Here is a 17,013-nt window from a genome sequence, read left to right as displayed (position 1 = left end):
ATGCACTTTATGTCATTTGTTGAGTGAGATACCGAAAACACTCTTTTTAACTAAATGAGCATCATTTATACAAGTCTCCCTGGGAAGGATTCTTTTAGGACTTAGTGCAACTGTTAAGCGTCATCTAACAATTTTGTGTAAGAGATTTTATATTTTCACACAAGAAATAATGTTTTTCATATCAGATTTCATCATCCTCAATCACATACGTTACGTGACACATTAGGTTACTTAAAACATATCTCATCGATAATATAACTAGAAATGACAAATTTAAAATAAAAAAGTAGAACCACTACAATATTACTCGAGACAGATGGCATGTGGGCATTCGTGTGAACTTGATTTCAACGTATAGTGGGTATATTCAGTCAGATAAATGATTTGTGACAGTCTCAAATAGACAAACCATATACAAATCCTTGTAAAAAAGTAAATTCTACATAAAAAAATGTAAAAAAATCTATTCTTTATTGATGAGACCTATTTTTTTTTTTACAAAAGACTTGTATAAAGTTTGTCTATTTAAGGTTTGTATCTAGCATTATTCATTCAGTCACAATGTCGAGGATGAAGATGAAAGATTAAATAGCTAGGCATATGCAACCGAATTCATAAACATTTTGGCAGCAGAAAACTGCCAAACACTACAATATTCTTTCACTAAACTAATTATAAGAGTAACCCAATCCTTTCCCAGAAGAGTGGAGACTCAGCAGCTCTTGTCCCTCAGCTTGAATGCAAAATTTATTGCCACTCATAAAGGTGCAGGGTCCATAAGAAAAGGCTTCAATATTTTGTTTTGTCAAGGTAAAGGAAGCATAGGATCAACCCCTTTCAAAAATTTGGAAACATAGATGGTAACAACATTATTCTTTAAATTCCGTTTACTTTTTTTGTCAGAAAATATACATATATACCTGACAATTAGATTGATGCCATTCCAAATAAATGGCTACAAAGAATTGCTGAGGGTAATCAAATTTGAACTACTCTAATAACCTGTAATGCCAATATCCGGCATATTCACCTGGTGACCAGCCGGTCTCCCCACTGCCACATCAAATCACTCCACAACTGAGCCACTTTTTTGTTAAGCAACCGACCACCAGAAGCCCATTAAATCAGCAACCACTATCCCACATAAAAGGGGGAATAATGGAGTAAAAAAATCAAAAAGTTCAGCACCTTCTAATGAGACGAGCAACATTTTTGCCAATCTCTTCTTTTGTTTGAACTGACACTGGAACATCGCCGATGTACATGTCGAAGAAAGCCCCTAATAGTAAAGATGCAGATTTTTGTTTTATCAGTATAATAATAAAGATGCAGAAATTCAAATTGAAACCATTATTCATGAGCACATATTAAAAGTTCAAAAAGCTACAAAAAGAAAAACACTGAAAAACAGGTGCAGATAAAAGCCTTCTGTCATGAACCTCATTCCTCATCTATTGAAGTATCGTGTATCGTGGACAGATTATTGTGAGTAAAAATGTGACCAGATTGAAACAAGAAATTGAATAGGAGAATTCACTTACTACATAAATCCTTGCTATGGACTACTCCAATCTTGTTACCACCAACTGCAAAAACAAACATAATTTCAAAGTTATATAACACCGAGAAAGATTGTAAAATCAATCACGTTCAGACCTCATCTAGTACGGATTTGAAGCATCAAGTTGACCATAATTTATAATTAATAGCACAGTATCAGCAGAAAAATAAAAAAACACTTCAAAACTTATTGCGTAAGCAGGAAGAAAAGGAGATGTCTGAGGGGCTTCTTATGGAATCAATGGATATTTTAAACTCCTACTTTCTACTTTCCCTAATTTACCATTACGATACAGACACATTTATGATGTCAAACATATATAGTGCAAATTTTTTTGAAAAAGCCACTCACTTTCAGTAATTAGTTGTCCATCAGCTGTTCGTCGAAAATCAATTGTTGTTCCCTGAAATGTTTCGGTAAGGTTGACATTAATAATATTACTTATAAAAAAAAGGTTGACATTAATACTGTTATACCAATATAGAAAACAGATGCAATTAGCAAATTACCGCAGGTATTGGAATATCTTGGGTGAAGTGCGAACCAAACATTCTCACGCAATGGTAGTCAGTGTCTGGGTTTATCTGTGAAGCCAAACAACAGAATAGAAAATCAAGAATTTGTAAATAATTTATTTTACAGCATAAGAATGTATTTTCACAATGGTGATCAAATACCTTCACTAGTCTGGCTCGAAGGGATTTCTCAAAAGCACTGCAAGAAATGTACTTGAGGCATATGAATGAGGAAGAATATACATGAATTTCACATATGTTACCACTACTTACAATTCTAAAATTAACTAATATAAATGCTGTCAAGAGACTTAAGATAAGCAAGGTAAAATCAAGCCTAGTTGAAGCTCAGGTAGGTTTACAGGAATATAAACTCCCATTTCTAAAAACTAACTAATAAAAATGCTGTCAAGAGACTTGAGCTAAGCAAGGAAAAATCAAGCCTATTTGAAACTCAGCTTGGTTTTCATAAACATAAACTCACATCATCTAACTAGGCCTACAGAGAGAGTAGAGTTTCCGCCCCTGGGCCGGGGGGGGGGGGGGGGGGGGGGGGGGGGGGGGGGGGGGCGAACTGACAAGCCTAGAGCCAGAATGCCTAAATCAATACCATAGCTGCTTAAAATGAACTTAAAAGACAACATGGGAAAGATCATGCAACAAGTGTTAAAGACATTGCATATGTCAAGACTGTTCAAGTCAAAGTAAGGCCTCATTTGTTTTCACAATACATCTCATCTAATCATTACAACTTTCCCAAATTCCCACACAAAATAAAATAAACAATTCAACTTTTTCAAATCCCAAAACAATAATAATATTTTAAAAATATATTCTAACAATACTTTATTCAATTTTTAACTTCTCAACTCATTTCATCTTATCTGTGAAAACAAACGAGGCCTAAATATACAAACATTTTTTTTATTGGCAGCGGGTTTCTAAGAACAGCATCCCGACTAATTCCGGGGGTGCATAGGCCCTCGGCAATGAGTTTCTTGCAGGTGCAGTGGTGCACCTCGAGTAATGTAGGGAAAATCCCTAGTCCGATGGGCCCTAGGAGTTGTTTGCATCCAAACATGTAAATTCACAAAAAGAAGATATGTAACTTACTCTTTAACAGTATTGATTTTAATCCCATTGCAATTGACCACAAGCCTAACAGCCATATTAATATTTTCCCTGCACCAGCATGAAAACAGATTTAATCCATCCGTGAAAATGAGAAGAAAAGATATGAACTTCGGTTAAAGAACTTCTCTAGGTTCATGAACATTGCTCAATACCTGAGAAGATCCTCATAAAAATCATTGCATTTATTCAGTTCATCCACTGAAATTGAGGCATACTTTGGACCCAATTTCTCACAAACGGAGTAAGGATGAACGTCTATAAGAAAGAATCAAGAAAGATTAACTTAGTGAATAGCAAAATAATTGGGAGTAAAATTATATATTACACAGAAGCATCAAGTGAAATCTTAAAACACTTACAAAAACCAAATGCATAGATCTTTAGAGATTTGATTTTGAGTATTTTCATTGTTCTCGATCCAGTTCCAACAAGGACCTGAAGTGCAAGTAGAAGTTGTTCACATCTAACAAGTTTTGATAAGGGGAAAAGGGCGGGTAAACACAATATGAAAAAATAAAATAGAAGTAACAATAAATATTAATAGAGAGCTCAATACAAGTAATTGCACATGTATCCTGGGTCATCAGTTACCAAAACTCATTTTAAGATATAAATCCAGAAAAGATTGTCCACATTTGATTAAATCCATCATCTCCAACCACAGTAAAATCTCAGTCTCAGCAACACAAGTGAACCAGGTTGATGCCAAGGCGGAGATTTACTTTCTTTCACTTTTGTTGGCTGCTGCTGCTATCTTCCCTCTTCTATCTAGGCTCTAACATAAATTCTGTATCTAAAAAGAAACCGAGGAGGACGAAAAAACTTTGTAGTCCAACATAAAATAGATTTTCATTTAAAAATGTGGAAGAATTTAGAAGTGGCACAGAATCAAAACTGTTGGACTTCTGCAAATTCTAGAAAGTTAATACGATAGACATCACCAACCTGTACAAGATCTTCCAAATTGAACAATGTTAATAGCAGTGGTTATAGCTCATATACCCCAAATTACTGAAGGAGCATTAGATATCAGAATTACTCAGCAGTTTTTTTCAGAAGTAATAAAACTACATTAAAGGGCACAATCCAAGTACACGATGTACACAAGAGAAGTACTTATCAAGCTTTGAAAAATTCCAGTTTAAGCATCAGGTAGTCACCAGTATAGACAGAGCAAATATATAAATAAGTAGTAACATTGACACAAGTTTTGCAAATTACAGTGCATTATTTATAGTTGGTAGAGTAATATAACTGAGATTGAAAAGATCAAGCACCCATTTGGATAATAAGAAATGCTTACCTCTGAACTTAAACTGGAATTCTTCTCTCCAGCTAAAATGTTGTCCAAAATCATAGGAAACTCAATGCCAGTTCTGGGCTCAACTGCATGTCTTGTCCAGTTCAAGTCGGGCAAAGCTAGATTGGCATATCTTTGATTTTCAACTTCACAAGATATTTGACCCATACATCCATGCACTTGTACATCAGTATTCTCCAATGAAACAGTTAGTACCTCCGATGATCTGGTGGCATTAAATCAGAAAGGGAACAAGTTTCTAGGATTAGAGTGATGTCAAAATCACACCACAAAACAACAGGGAGCATGCGCATGACAATCTACTTAAGAAATATTTAATGACTTCTTACAAGTTATCAAATGGTGGTATAAGCACTGCAGCCAGTGAGAACAAAGGATATGATTGAAGCAATTTGGCTTCTCCGAACCGAATCTTCATCATGAGACTTGACATCTTATCAAAAAGCACTGGGGTGTCAGGTTTTCCTTTCGATCTATTGAAGCAAAATCCAATAAGATTATGCCTTCTAGAAGTAATGTGCTTAACTTGTGTAGAAGATGCAGGGCCTCTGGGTTTTGAACCATGCGAAGTTATATCCTGAGTCATATTTGAAGTAGAAGTACTAGAGAACCAAAAAAGCAAAGCACCAGCTAACTTTGACACGCAGTTAAATGCTTCTCGGAGAGCCAAACTTCTAGGGACATACATATTTTGAGATTGGTGCATTGAATTATCAAGAAATGAGCTAATGTGTGAAAATAAATGACCCCCAAAATTGTGCAACACAAAGGATTCAATTGGAATAATATCTGGCGAGCCTCCATCAAGATCCATGAGAAACAACCAATGATTGCACTTATTAACTTAGGTGCTGTACGATATTGGGTATGGGGAATTCAAACGTCCTGCACAATGAATTATGAGTAACATAAGAATCACAAGACTTATTTTTGGATAATAAATCTTTATTAAAAGTGCAAATTGGCCAACCCAAGTACATAGAATACATACAAGGGAGATTGCCTATCCAGAAGGAGAAAAAAAATATATAAGAAAATCATGCACGTTTAGCCCATTAAAGTCCATAAAAGCAGTCCAAATGAAAATGGTATTAATAAAAAGTAACAGTTGAGCTCCTCCAGCATCTGTTTGCAGTCCGCAAATTTTTCATCCTTCCTTCCCTTCCAAATAAACCAAATGGCACAAGGAGGAAGAATCACAAGACATGTTATACATCCCTACAAGATTTAGTTGGAATGGCCATATTTCCTTTATATATGACACCTAAAAAGGGTTGTAGAGCAGTTCAAGGAATGCGTATTAAGAAAAGTCACAACCATAGCATCAGGGGAAAAAGAAGTTCAGGTATGCAAGAGTTTAAACACCTCACTTTTCCTGTTCAACTTCATTTTCAAAAGATTAAATTTCAATTCCAAATCAATTTGATATATGATGAAAATAACTTCTAAAATTAACACTAGATTACAAATAACAAAAAAATAGAAAAAGAAAAAACTAGATGCTTCAACTAATAACAAGGTGGTGATGAAAAATGCTTCTGATCATAAATGAAGGACCAGCTTTTGGAGTTAAAAGAGATGGTGGAGGGGCTAATCATACAGGTGGATGAAGGAATGGGCTCAAGTATGGGCTTGGAGTGGAGTAAAGAGAACATTGGATCTAGTGGGCTTTGAATGGGCTGCTCTAATTGTAAAACAAGTGGCTTATAATCACAGATAAGGGTAAAATTAAAATTGTCCTGAACCAGTGTCCAACCCAACCCATGCACGTTTAGCGGCCAAGGACCCAGAAATGGGTTTAGGCTCGAGGTCTCCCCATTGCGGGCCGATGGTTGCTCCTCCTCTTGGGGTGTCATAGATTCGTTTGCCGGTAGCAGCCAATCTCCCCCCCCCCCCCCCCTCCCCCCCCAAAACAAACATCAATGTCCCTTTGAAGATAGTACCATTGGCAAGCGAGAATGAGGGTAGTTACAAAACGGGTTCAGCTTCGGTTTCTCTCCCTAGGATGATGGTAGCTCTACACCCCTCTGGGATGTCACAGATATGTTCGCTGGTTGCCGATGATTACTTTGTTGCCACTCAGATGGAAGTATGGCAGGCAAGCAAAATATGGGTGTATACAAAGCTGGCACAAACTCGGTTTCTACGTTCTGCACGCCAATGGCTAGATTGCCCCCCCAAGGCCAAGGGTGTCATAGACTTGTTCACTGAACGCTATAGGTTCCTTTACCGTCGTCCCTCCAACAAAAGAGTCACCAGCAAGCGAGAACGAGATAAGATTCTTTGTCGAGAATGCAAGATGAAGCCAAATTCCAGTTGGTTTCCACTCTTACCAAAGGTGATTCCTTGCCATTTTACTCCTTCAGTTAGTGATATGCATAAGTGGAGGCCTTTCTTCTTTGATGAACCAAGGGATTTGATCTGGCTGCAGGAAGTGGAAGTGGAGGTAGATCATTTGGAGACAAACTCGCACCCCGATTTTTTTTTGGGGGGGGGGGGGGGGGAGGGAGGGAGCTTGAACTTGTGAGTAGTTCTTCGAAGGGATCCATGTACCAAGAGTGATTGTTATAGGACTTGAGTTTGGGTGGGCGGGATGGGGCGGACAGCAGTGGGGCCAATCCGCCCCCCAGCATCAAGACGGGGCACCCACCCATTGGTGTGTACCGGGGTTTGGGGGCCCAAACTGTCCCCCCTGCCCTGCCCATGTACCCCCCATTGGGTAGCACCCCTAGTTTGGGTTGGATATACGGCTCTTATGGATGCTTATCCCTCAATTTAGAATTCCAAGGGAACAAGATGCTTTGGTGGCAGATTTGAGGGAAATTACTAATGGCTTAAAACAATGAAATTAGGGAGGCACATGATTGGGAGGTTGGTGTCTTTGCTGAATTCTTTTACTTGTTATACACCATTGGAACTAATGATAAAGTGGTGGATAAGTTTGTTTGGACTCCTTCTAGTAAAGGAAAATTTCCTGCAGGCTCTTTCTATGAGGTTCTTACTACTCAAGCTAGTAATCACTTTCCTTGGAAGAGCATTTGGAGGTAAAGCGCTCCTTAAGGCTGCTTTTTTATGTTTGGACTGCACCTTAGGGAAGATTCTGACCATTGACAACCTAAGGAAATGTGGTTTTATCCTTATTGAATGGCGTTGTATGTGCAAAAATAGTGGCAAAACAAAGGATCATTTACTTCTACAGTGTGAGTTTGCAAGTGCCTCATGGAATTACTTTCTTAGCAAAATGGGATTGGCATGGGTTATGCCCGGAAAGGTGGTTGACCTCCTAGCTAGTTGGAGAAAGATCAAGGGGATACCCCAAATTGCAGTTATGCAGAAGTTGGCTCCCATTTGTCTACTTTGGTGCATTTGGAGGTAAAGGAATGGCTGAAATTTTGAGGATCGAGAGCACTCTTTGGAAGAGTTTTGAGTTTTCTTCTGGAAGACTATTTATGTGGGCCATTGTTATAGACTTTAATGGTCTCAACTTTCATGATTTCCTTGTATCCGTTTCTAGCTCCTAACTAGGTGTAATCTCATCTATATTTCCTGTGTACTTGGGCTATGTCTATTTCAATATCAATAAAATATCTTCTTACTTATAAAAAGAGAAAAGAAAAATGCTTCCACCATGAACCATTAGAACTTCCCGCAATCCAAACTCATCGTGGTCATGTAAGTGTTCTCCAAAAAGAAATTGAAATAGGGGAAACTTGGAAAATATAAAGAAACGGTGTACTCCAGCCACCCCTATACAACAAAATCTGAAAGTTCCAAAAATATCGAGGACCAAAAAGCTCATAACATTCTCAAAGAAAAACCTCAGATATTAACGGAAGCTAAAGGAAACAATGTCTACCATTATCCCCTAGATTACGGTCAATCAAAGCGGCATTCCGCCTCTCGTTCCGACTTATACATTTTAAATAAAAAAGAAAAGAGAATATAAATTAAAGGCCCTCTAGGTTCCTTTAAAAATTCAAGAAAGTGTGGGAAAAGGACCTTTCTTTAATAGGAAGCCAAACAGAAAATAAAGGCAACAATAAAAGGAAAAAATAAACGAAAAAAAAAAACCTGATATGAAACAAGGGCAAAGCAACGACGAGATCGCGAGGATTATATGTGATTGATTGGAGATTCGCCTTCTGCATTTATTTTTCTTTCCCCTCGCGAATATATAAAAAGAGAGATGACGAAAGAAGAGAAGGGAATATACGTTGGGTGTGAAAGAAGAACAAGTCGGCAGAGTTGATTCAGAAAGGCCAAAAACGACCGGAAGAAACTTCCTCTTTTAGCCACGAGATTGTTCGTGTCTTAAAAGAGTTTGGGACCTTTTTTCACATGCTTTATTTATTTTTTTAGCATTGATTAATTTGATTCAAAAAGGCCAAAAACGTTTGCGTCTTTTAGCGACGACAATATTTGGGTCTTGAAAAAATTTGACACGTTTTAAGTTGCAAAAAGATGAATGACATTTTGCCTTGACGCGGTCATTCCAATGGACCCCGTTTTCCAGCGGGAAAATGTTACAAAGACCGATAGAATGAACCGAAAAAATTGGATCGATCGGCGTGGCATGCTCAAAAATAAATAAAAAAAAAAGAATAAAAATGAAAAGAGTAAAGTTTGACACGTTTTAATTCAAAATGGTCGTGCCCGCTAGCGAATTTTATATATTTTTATTTTTTTTCTTTTTATATTTTTATAATAGATTTAAATATTTTTAAAAAATACATTAATATATTAAAAATTACTTCTTTAATTATTAAATAAAAATAAAAAATAATTTTTTTAAGTGAGCGATAAATAAGAGCAGTGCATTCGGTGCAGCAAAGTAATTTTATTCAAATGAAAACAAAAAATCCATGTTTGTTCCCTGTCTCTTCATTTGAAAGCCGTTTCTTTACAAGAAAAAACAAGCCAAACCCTCTCTTCACCGCTTGCCTTTGAGCTCTTGTCTTGAGCATCCTTATTAGCTTGGTTAAATGAGAATATTGGTTAAAATTTTAATAATTTGTGTAAACAAAACTCACATTAGATTGGATAAATCTAAAACATTTTAGACTTTTATCATAATGATTGGCTAAAGATAAAAGATCACTTTCATTAACTAAAAATTAAAATATTACTTTTTCACCAATATACTTTCATTTCTAACTTCCATTTCACCTATTAAAATATTAAAATATTCTACACTTTTATTTTACCAATTAAAATATTAAAATATTCTATATTTTCATTTCAAATGATTAAATGACATTTGAAAATATGCTTTTTTAATATTAATTTAATTATAATATAATTATTAATAATATTAAATTGATAGAATTATAAAATATGACAAAAATAATTTTTTGAAAAATTATTAATTTAATAATATTTTATTATTATATAGAAAATAAATAGTTAATTTAATGTGGAGATTAAATTTAAATAGAATATATAAATATAAAAAATGTTAATATTAGTCAAATTTAAAGATAAATTTAATCAAGTCAACAAATGTACTCTTCCTAATCATAGGCTATAGAACATCTGTGTAATGACCTAACCATGGATTTTGATGGCATAACTCCATAAATGATGCTCACATCATATAACATCATTGATTGAAAGTCAATAAAACTAGGTTTGAAAATAAAGCTACGTGAAATGGAGTTTGGTCACAGGACAATCATTATGATCGTTGTTCGATGCTTTTCAATAGCCGAGTATTGAGTAAAGATAGGAGACTCAATTTTTATTTTTTCTTGTCCTGATTTGTTTTAAAGAAAGAACAACTCTATGGTGCAAAATTGTAACAGGTTCAAATAAGAACAAATTCACCCAGGTGCAGAAATGGTGCAAAAAGAAATTGTTTTCATTCTATCGGTTCTGGTAGTATTTTCCTTCAAAAAATTTGCTTTCTTAAACAATAGATTCACCCAGTTGCAGAAATTGTGCAAAAATATTTTCTGAAACACTTTTTTTTTAAGCAAGATTCATCCAGGTTCAAATTAAATAGATTTTGTAAAATTCTTACTCGAATTTGAGGGATTAAACAGAAATTCATGATTTTGGATTGGAGGCATGAGGGATGAGGGGATGAGGGATTTTTGGGTTGGGACAGGATGGAGGTGTAAGGGGTAGGTACAACAGCCTCAGAGCATCCCCATTCGGTTCCCCATCCCCCCATTTTCCTATTATTTGTTGAAAGTTTTAGGGTTTTCTCTAAAACCCTCCCTCCATCCGGTTCCCTAAAATGGGTTTCTAATTTTCGGGATGTACAGGAAATCCTCATCTTTGGGGACCTACTGTACATCCCCAAATCCCATTTCCCCATTCTGTCCCGCGTTCATCCCTCCCGACGGTTGGTGCTCCCGATTTCGCCTCTCCTGCTAGGAAATCGGTATTCTTCTTCTCATTTTCTCACCCCTGTTAATTTCTTGCGTGTTTCTTGATGATGAAAGTGGAAATGCTTTGTGCGAAATGTTTGATCGGTGTGAAAACTCATAGGGTTTTCTTGTGGCTATTTCCCTGGGTTATCCGTTTGGTTGATGTGAAAATTTATGGAAGGGTTGATTTCTTTTTTCCTGAGTTACCCGTTTGGTTGCTGTGAAAATAGACGATGGTTTCCTTTGATTTTTTCCTAAGCAACCCATTTGGTTGCTGTGAAAATAGACGATGGTTTCCTTTGATTTTTTCCTGAGCAACCCGTTTGGTTGCTGTGAAAATTTGCTGCGGTTTGGTTGCATATTTTCTTGAGTAATCACGTTTGGTTGCTGGGAAATGAGATGAGGTTTGGCTTGCGTTTTGATGAATGGTGCCCCTATTTGGTTGGTGTGAATTTCAGAAAATATTTGCTGCCCTGTTTTTCCTGCTATGATTGTTTGGGAACCCCGAAAATCCTCCATGATGTTTCTGTCATATTTTCCTTTGGCTATTGTTTGGTTGCTGCGAAAATGTATACTCTTTTCCTGTGATGATTATCTAGCTCACATGTATTGTTTGGTGGGCCAGAATAGATTGTAAATTTTGAATATTTGGTGATCCAAGTTTGGTTTTCAGTTGCTGTGAACATCTTTGCTTGAGAGAACTTGGGATCTACATTTTTTTTCCATATCTTTTTCAATATGCAATTTAAAATCATCTTAAATTGATGGATTTTTATTGGTGCTCCAATAACATGCTGCTATTAAAATGTTGCTCTTGGTCCTTTAACATGCTGTATTCGGCCCCTTTATTTTAGTCTCTTGCTCTTGTTTATTATTATTTCCTTGTATTTGGAGAATACATTTTAAAGGCTTTCAGACTCCTATTTTTTAATATAATTAGAGAGTGGAATTTCTCTCCATATAACTCTATATTATGGAAGGTATTAATAGCCCAACATGCTAATAACTTTATGCTTGAATTGATGGAATATTGCAACTGTCCTTGGAATAAAATAGTTTGCTCATTTTGATATTTGGTGTTGGGTCATTTGCAGTGTTGCGTATCTATCAGGGGAGAGGGTTTATATTAGGCTGTGATGATGGTGTTATAGTGCGGGTTATGTCAGAAGTGTGTATGGGGCCCCATCGATATGGCGGGGTAATTCTCACCCGAATTGCCATATTGCAGTTTGTGGTACTTTCCACAAAAGGCAATCAGGGTTCGGGTGAGATTTTGCAGCCATTCGAATGTTGGGCTCCTTGCTTACACATGGTGTCAATATTTACACCATTCTGAGCCTTTTTAATTATTTATATATTCGATATGGATGTAGAACCGGATGGGGATGCTCGTATTTAGGATTATTTTGTTTTGCATGTTGTATGGTATTATTGATTAATTGAGTTATATTATGTGTAAACTAAACCACAAGGCTGTGATGATGACAACCATTTGTGGAGATATGGGAAATTTAATGGTCATTTCCCCAATGGCTAGGTAATCAGGACGGCCAATAAGTATTGGCAACCGGTTGTTTTGGCCATCAATGGGATGCCAACTTTCCAAGATCATACCAAACGGTTTCTGAGCCATCCACCCGGACTAACACCCCAAACTTTCCGAAACTAGTTTCTAACATTTTCAATGCGTTTTTAGCAATGGATTCACAAGACTCTGGACATATGTACTTCACAAACCTCCTAAGTCAAGATCCTCAACTCGAGCCCACTTATGGTGGGCAATGTGGAGCATCTCCAGTAACCCTTGATGACTCTCCACCTCAACTCCCTAACGACCCTATCGGTGTTAGGAAATCAGTGAGGGGTGCGAACTTCACCTCCGAGGAAGACAAGTTACTTGTCTCCGCATGGCTAAATTGTAGCCTTGATGCCGTCCAGGGAACAGATCAAAAACACTCACAGCTTTGGGAAAATTTTTTTGAGTACTTTCAACAATTTAAAGAAACCACAAATGAGCGAACAATAAAGTCTTTAATTCACCGGTGGTCAGTGATCCAAAAGGCCACAAACAAATTTTGTGCGAAACTAGCCCAAGTTGAAGGGTTAAATCAAAGTGGCATGACCGAGCAAGATAAGGTAACATTATCAAATCCCAAAGTCCTTTACTCAAACAATTTCTGTTCACAATTATTGATTTAACATCTGTTTCTTTTTCTCTTACAAGTTTGACAAAGCGAAGGTTATGTACCAATCGCTAGAGAAATGCTCATTCCAGTTCGAGCATTGTTGGCACCTGTTGAAGGACCAACCTAAGTGGATTTGGCGCACGACAAAGGAGGATCCAAAGAGGAGGAAGACGATCTCCCCATCCCCGACCCCAACTCGATGTTCTGGAGCTACAATTGATTCCGTTTTTGATCTCGAGGTGGACCATGTGATGGAGAATGAAGTTATGGAGCCCGATCGACCAATTGGAAGGAAAGCTGAGAAAGGAAAACGAAAGGTCCAAGGCCAGCATGCAGAGGAGAACTTCCAACTCAGGAAGATGAAATATACTCTGTTGGAGGAGTCACGCGCTCAGGAGAAAGAGTTTTTTCGTCTTAAAGCCGAGAAGATGGCGTATGACAAGGAGACAGAGGCCAGAAAATTATGACAAGAGGACGAACGGCTTTGGTTGGAGGCTGAGAAAGTGAAGCTCGCGAAGAAGGAATTAGATCAGCGCATTATGATGATAGATGTGAGTGTCATGCCAGAATTGCAGCAGCTGTTTTTCCAGCAACTCCAGAGGGAGGTCATGGCGAGACGTAGTCGGTCCGATGATTTGGATTGATTATTTTGTATTTGATTTCTTATTTTATGTTTGTAACAATTATATGTGTAAACATACATGTAATTAATCTTTTTTGTATTTGATAATATGGGAAGTATGATAGGGTTGTGCAATTAATGACTCAAGGCCCCATTTTCAGAAACAAACTTGATTACCATTAATATATTCGGGAAATTGATAATAATAACGAAATACAAATGCAAATCCGATTAACTTAAACATAAGAGCCCAATTACATTAAGGAAATAATAAAAGGTAAAGTAACCCTGACTAATGTTGTGAATGTAAAAGCCATTGATGTTCAATTAGATCTTCTTGAAGCTGATGATGTGCCGAGCTGTCTCTAATATCATGATGACGCTGGATGAAGTCTGTAAGCTCAGTTGTATGATTGCGCGACAATTCGGGGAGATTATCATCAAGTTGATCATATTCAATGTTCAGACACTCACTATCATCACGCTCGTCTTCAATTATCATATTATGTAGAATAACACATGTTTTCATTATATTCGTTAATTCCTTCACTTTAAACATTCGGGAAGGTCCACGAATGATAGCAAATCGTTGTTGAAGTACCCCGAATGCACGCTCGACATCTTTCCTTGCGGATTCTTGTGCTTTCACAAAATTTTTCTTCTTATTTCCACGTGGTGTTGGAATCGTCTTCACAAAAGTTCGCCACTTGGGATAAATACCGTCCACAAGGTAATAGCCCATAGTATAGTCGTTGCCATTGATAGTGTAATTGACTGGAGGAGCACGCCCTTGGGCAAGTTCCGTAAAAATAAAAGATCTCTCTAGTACATTAATATCGTTATGTGAACCGGGCATACCAAAAAAGGCATGCCATATCCAGAGATCATATGAAGCAACTGCTTCTAAAATAATAGTTGGTTCACGGATGTGGCCAGAGTACATACATTTCCAAGCTGTGGGACAATTTTTCCACTTCCAATGCATGCAATCAATGCTTCCCAGCATTCCTGGGAATCCTCGTTGTTCTCCAACTGCAAGCAATCGGGTTATATCATTAGCAGTTGGAGACCTTAGATATTCTTCTGAGAAAACAGTTACTACTGTCTCAGAAAATTTTTTTAGGCTCTCCATTGCGGTGCTTTCACCAATACGTATGTATTCATTTATAAAATCTCCAGTAACCCCATACGCCAGCATTCTAAGTGCTACAGTGATTTTTTGCATACAAGATAAACCCAGTCGGCCGGCATTATCTCTTCTCTGGACGAAGTACGGGTCGTAAGACTCTACTTTATTTAGAATACGAAGAAATAGGGGACGACTCATCCGAAATCTCCTTCGAAATAGATTCGAGGGATATACTGGATTTTCAGCAAAGTAATCACGAAATAGACACTCGTGTCCCTGAACATGATCACGTCGAATAAACTTACAACGTTGGTTATTGCCATGTCGCCTCGATGACTGACCATCCGCCTTCATGTTTTGAACATCGCTATCATCTTCAGATGATACGTATGTCAATAATTTGCGAAAGAAAGTACGAGCCATATGATGAAAGGAGTAGGAGATGAAAGGATGCAATAGAAGTTTGGTTTGTATAGAGGAAATGAGGCTTGAGTTTGCATATTTATAGAGGAATTACTGCTATCGTTTGACATAGGAGTAAAAATGTTACCATTTGAGAGAAGACAAAAAAAGTTACCGTTGGAGAAAAGATTCAAAAATTTACCGTTGGAGAAAAAACAAAAAATATTACCGTTGGAGAAAAAATAAAAAATATTACCGTTGAAAAAAAAAACAAAAAATATTACCGTTCGTAGTTAAGACAGAAAATATTACCGTTGAAGAAAAGTTGCTGAAATATTACCGTTGCATCCAATTAAAAAATATTGAGTCCGGATCTAATTAAAAAATATTGAGTCCGGATCTAATTAAATTTGTCATCACGTTAGAAAATGCACTAATTAATAAAAATATTTTATTTTATTCCTACGAATTTCAATTTAAAAAAAAATATTGTATTGGATAGTCTTAATCTCCAATAAATATTTAGTAGAAAGTGATATTTAAAAAAAAAATAATAAGACAAAACAGTTAGTAGTTAAGATTGTAAATGGAAGAGAGAGAAAAAAGTAATAAAAAAAGAATAGAGAAATATTATTTAAAAGAATAGAGATAGGGATAGGGAATGGGATGTAGGAGGTTTTTAGAAGATAAACAAATTTTAGGGATAAATTTGAGGAAATGAGTATTTGAGTTAAATTATAGGGATGAGGAAGTAAAACCGGATGGAGATGCTCTCAGGGATACGCCAGACGAGTGTCGGGATTTCTAGGTTCGTTTTTTTTTTTTTTTTTTTTTTTTTCCAAGAGTAATGCTTGGCTTCCGCGTAGCCGCGTTGTACAAATTTGACTTTTTATTTATTTTTAATTTTTATATTTTTTTATATATTTAAATATTTTTAAAAAATAAAAAAATATATCAATATACTAAAAATTATTTATTTAATTATTAAATAAAATAAAATTTAAATACATAAACCGTCAAAATAAAAAAAAAAAAAAATTCTGGCAGCATTCTAACATTTTTCTCTTTTTTTAATTACTAGTCATGCTACGTAGATCGATTCATTCTATTGGTTCAAATTGTCGGTCCGTCTTTTCAATTACTCCAAGGTCGAAATTGAAAAAAAGAAAAATAAATTAGTTTTCAAAATTTGTTAATGAAATTATAGCATTTTGGAGAATGCTAGGGGGCACATTCACTAATGCATCCGAAATATGCGCCTTAGTGAGTTTTTTTTTTCCTTCTAAATATTTTTTAAATATCTTTAATCATTAAGGAAAAAAAAAATTCACTAAAATGTAAAAGACTTGACTGATATGAAAATATTATTTTTGAAACACACTTTGTACTCGAGATATGAAGTTACATGAAATGAAATGACTGATATAACATGACATAACGTAATGTGACATGTACGTGAGATGAATGATATGGTATAACATGAAACAAATGAACATGTCTTGACATGATGTAACGTGTAACATATAACTTTTCGTGACATGACATAATATGCAATAGATGAACATTTCGTGACATGGCATAATATGTAACCAATAAATATTTTGTGATATAGCATAATGTGTAATAGATAAACATTTCTTGACATAATAAAAATATGCAATTTATAAACATTTCATAACATAGTATAAAGTGTAACAAATATACAATTCATGACATAGTATAATATGTAACAGATAAATATTTCGTAACATGCCATTACACGACATATATAA

At 36.1% G+C, this 17,013-nt stretch overlaps 2 protein-coding genes across 3 annotated transcripts; both read right to left on the bottom strand.

Annotated features, from left to right (window-relative positions):
* Positions 1 to 858: 858 nt before the first annotated feature.
* On the bottom strand, positions 859 to 8,840 carry LOC122299830 (fatty-acid-binding protein 2). 2 transcript variants are annotated; one of them, XM_043110290.1, is made up of 12 exons: positions 8,603 to 8,840; positions 5,058 to 5,416; positions 4,861 to 4,964; positions 4,514 to 4,736; positions 3,570 to 3,645; positions 3,363 to 3,465; positions 3,190 to 3,258; positions 2,239 to 2,275; positions 2,071 to 2,145; positions 1,913 to 1,964; positions 1,542 to 1,586; positions 859 to 1,279 (listed from the first exon to the last, which is right to left on the bottom strand). In XM_043110290.1, the coding sequence occupies exons 2-12, from the start codon at positions 5,343 to 5,345 to the stop codon at positions 1,182 to 1,184; spliced, it is 1,170 nt and encodes a 389-aa protein (XP_042966224.1). In that variant the 5' UTR covers positions 5,346 to 5,416; positions 8,603 to 8,840; the 3' UTR covers positions 859 to 1,181. The 2 variants fall into 2 exon arrangements, with proteins under 2 accessions (XP_042966224.1, XP_042966223.1); XM_043110289.1 differs by having other exon boundaries at positions 4,861 to 5,416; positions 8,603 to 8,839.
* Positions 8,841 to 14,002: 5,162 nt separating this feature from the next.
* On the bottom strand, positions 14,003 to 15,262 carry LOC122298854. Its single transcript, XM_043108701.1, has 2 exons — positions 14,721 to 15,262; positions 14,003 to 14,507 (listed from the first exon to the last, which is right to left on the bottom strand). The coding sequence occupies exons 1-2, from the start codon at positions 15,260 to 15,262 to the stop codon at positions 14,003 to 14,005; spliced, it is 1,047 nt and encodes a 348-aa protein (XP_042964635.1).
* Positions 15,263 to 17,013: the final 1,751 nt, after the last annotated feature.

Source organism: Carya illinoinensis, chromosome 16, assembly GCF_018687715.1.
Source record: "Carya illinoinensis cultivar Pawnee chromosome 16, C.illinoinensisPawnee_v1, whole genome shotgun sequence".
NCBI classification, from domain to species: domain Eukaryota; kingdom Viridiplantae; phylum Streptophyta; class Magnoliopsida; order Fagales; family Juglandaceae; genus Carya; species Carya illinoinensis.
The sequence above is the reverse complement of the archived record's forward strand: the minus strand, read 5'-3'. Positions and strand labels throughout refer to the sequence as shown.

Bases quoted from the DNA above. Each gene is read 5' to 3' on its own strand.
- LOC122299830 (XM_043110289.1), bottom strand. From the start codon at position 5,345: ATGGATCTTGATGGAGGCTCGCCAGATATTATTCCAATTGAATCCTTT. The intron at 3,466-3,569 runs GTAAGTGTTTTA...TCTTTCTTATAG, and splicing joins GATCTATGCATTTGGTTTTT to ACGTTCATCCTTACTCCGTT. The intron at 1,280-1,541 runs GTAAGTGAATTC...CTTTACTATTAG, and splicing joins CCATAGCAAGGATTTATGTA to GGGCTTTCTTCGACATGTAC.
- LOC122298854 (XM_043108701.1), bottom strand. From the start codon at position 15,262: ATGGCTCGTACTTTCTTTCGCAAATTATTGACATACGTATCATCTGAA. The intron at 14,508-14,720 runs AGGAATGCTGGG...TTTTACGGAACT, and splicing joins GGAGAACAACGAGGATTCCC to TGCCCAAGGGCGTGCTCCTC.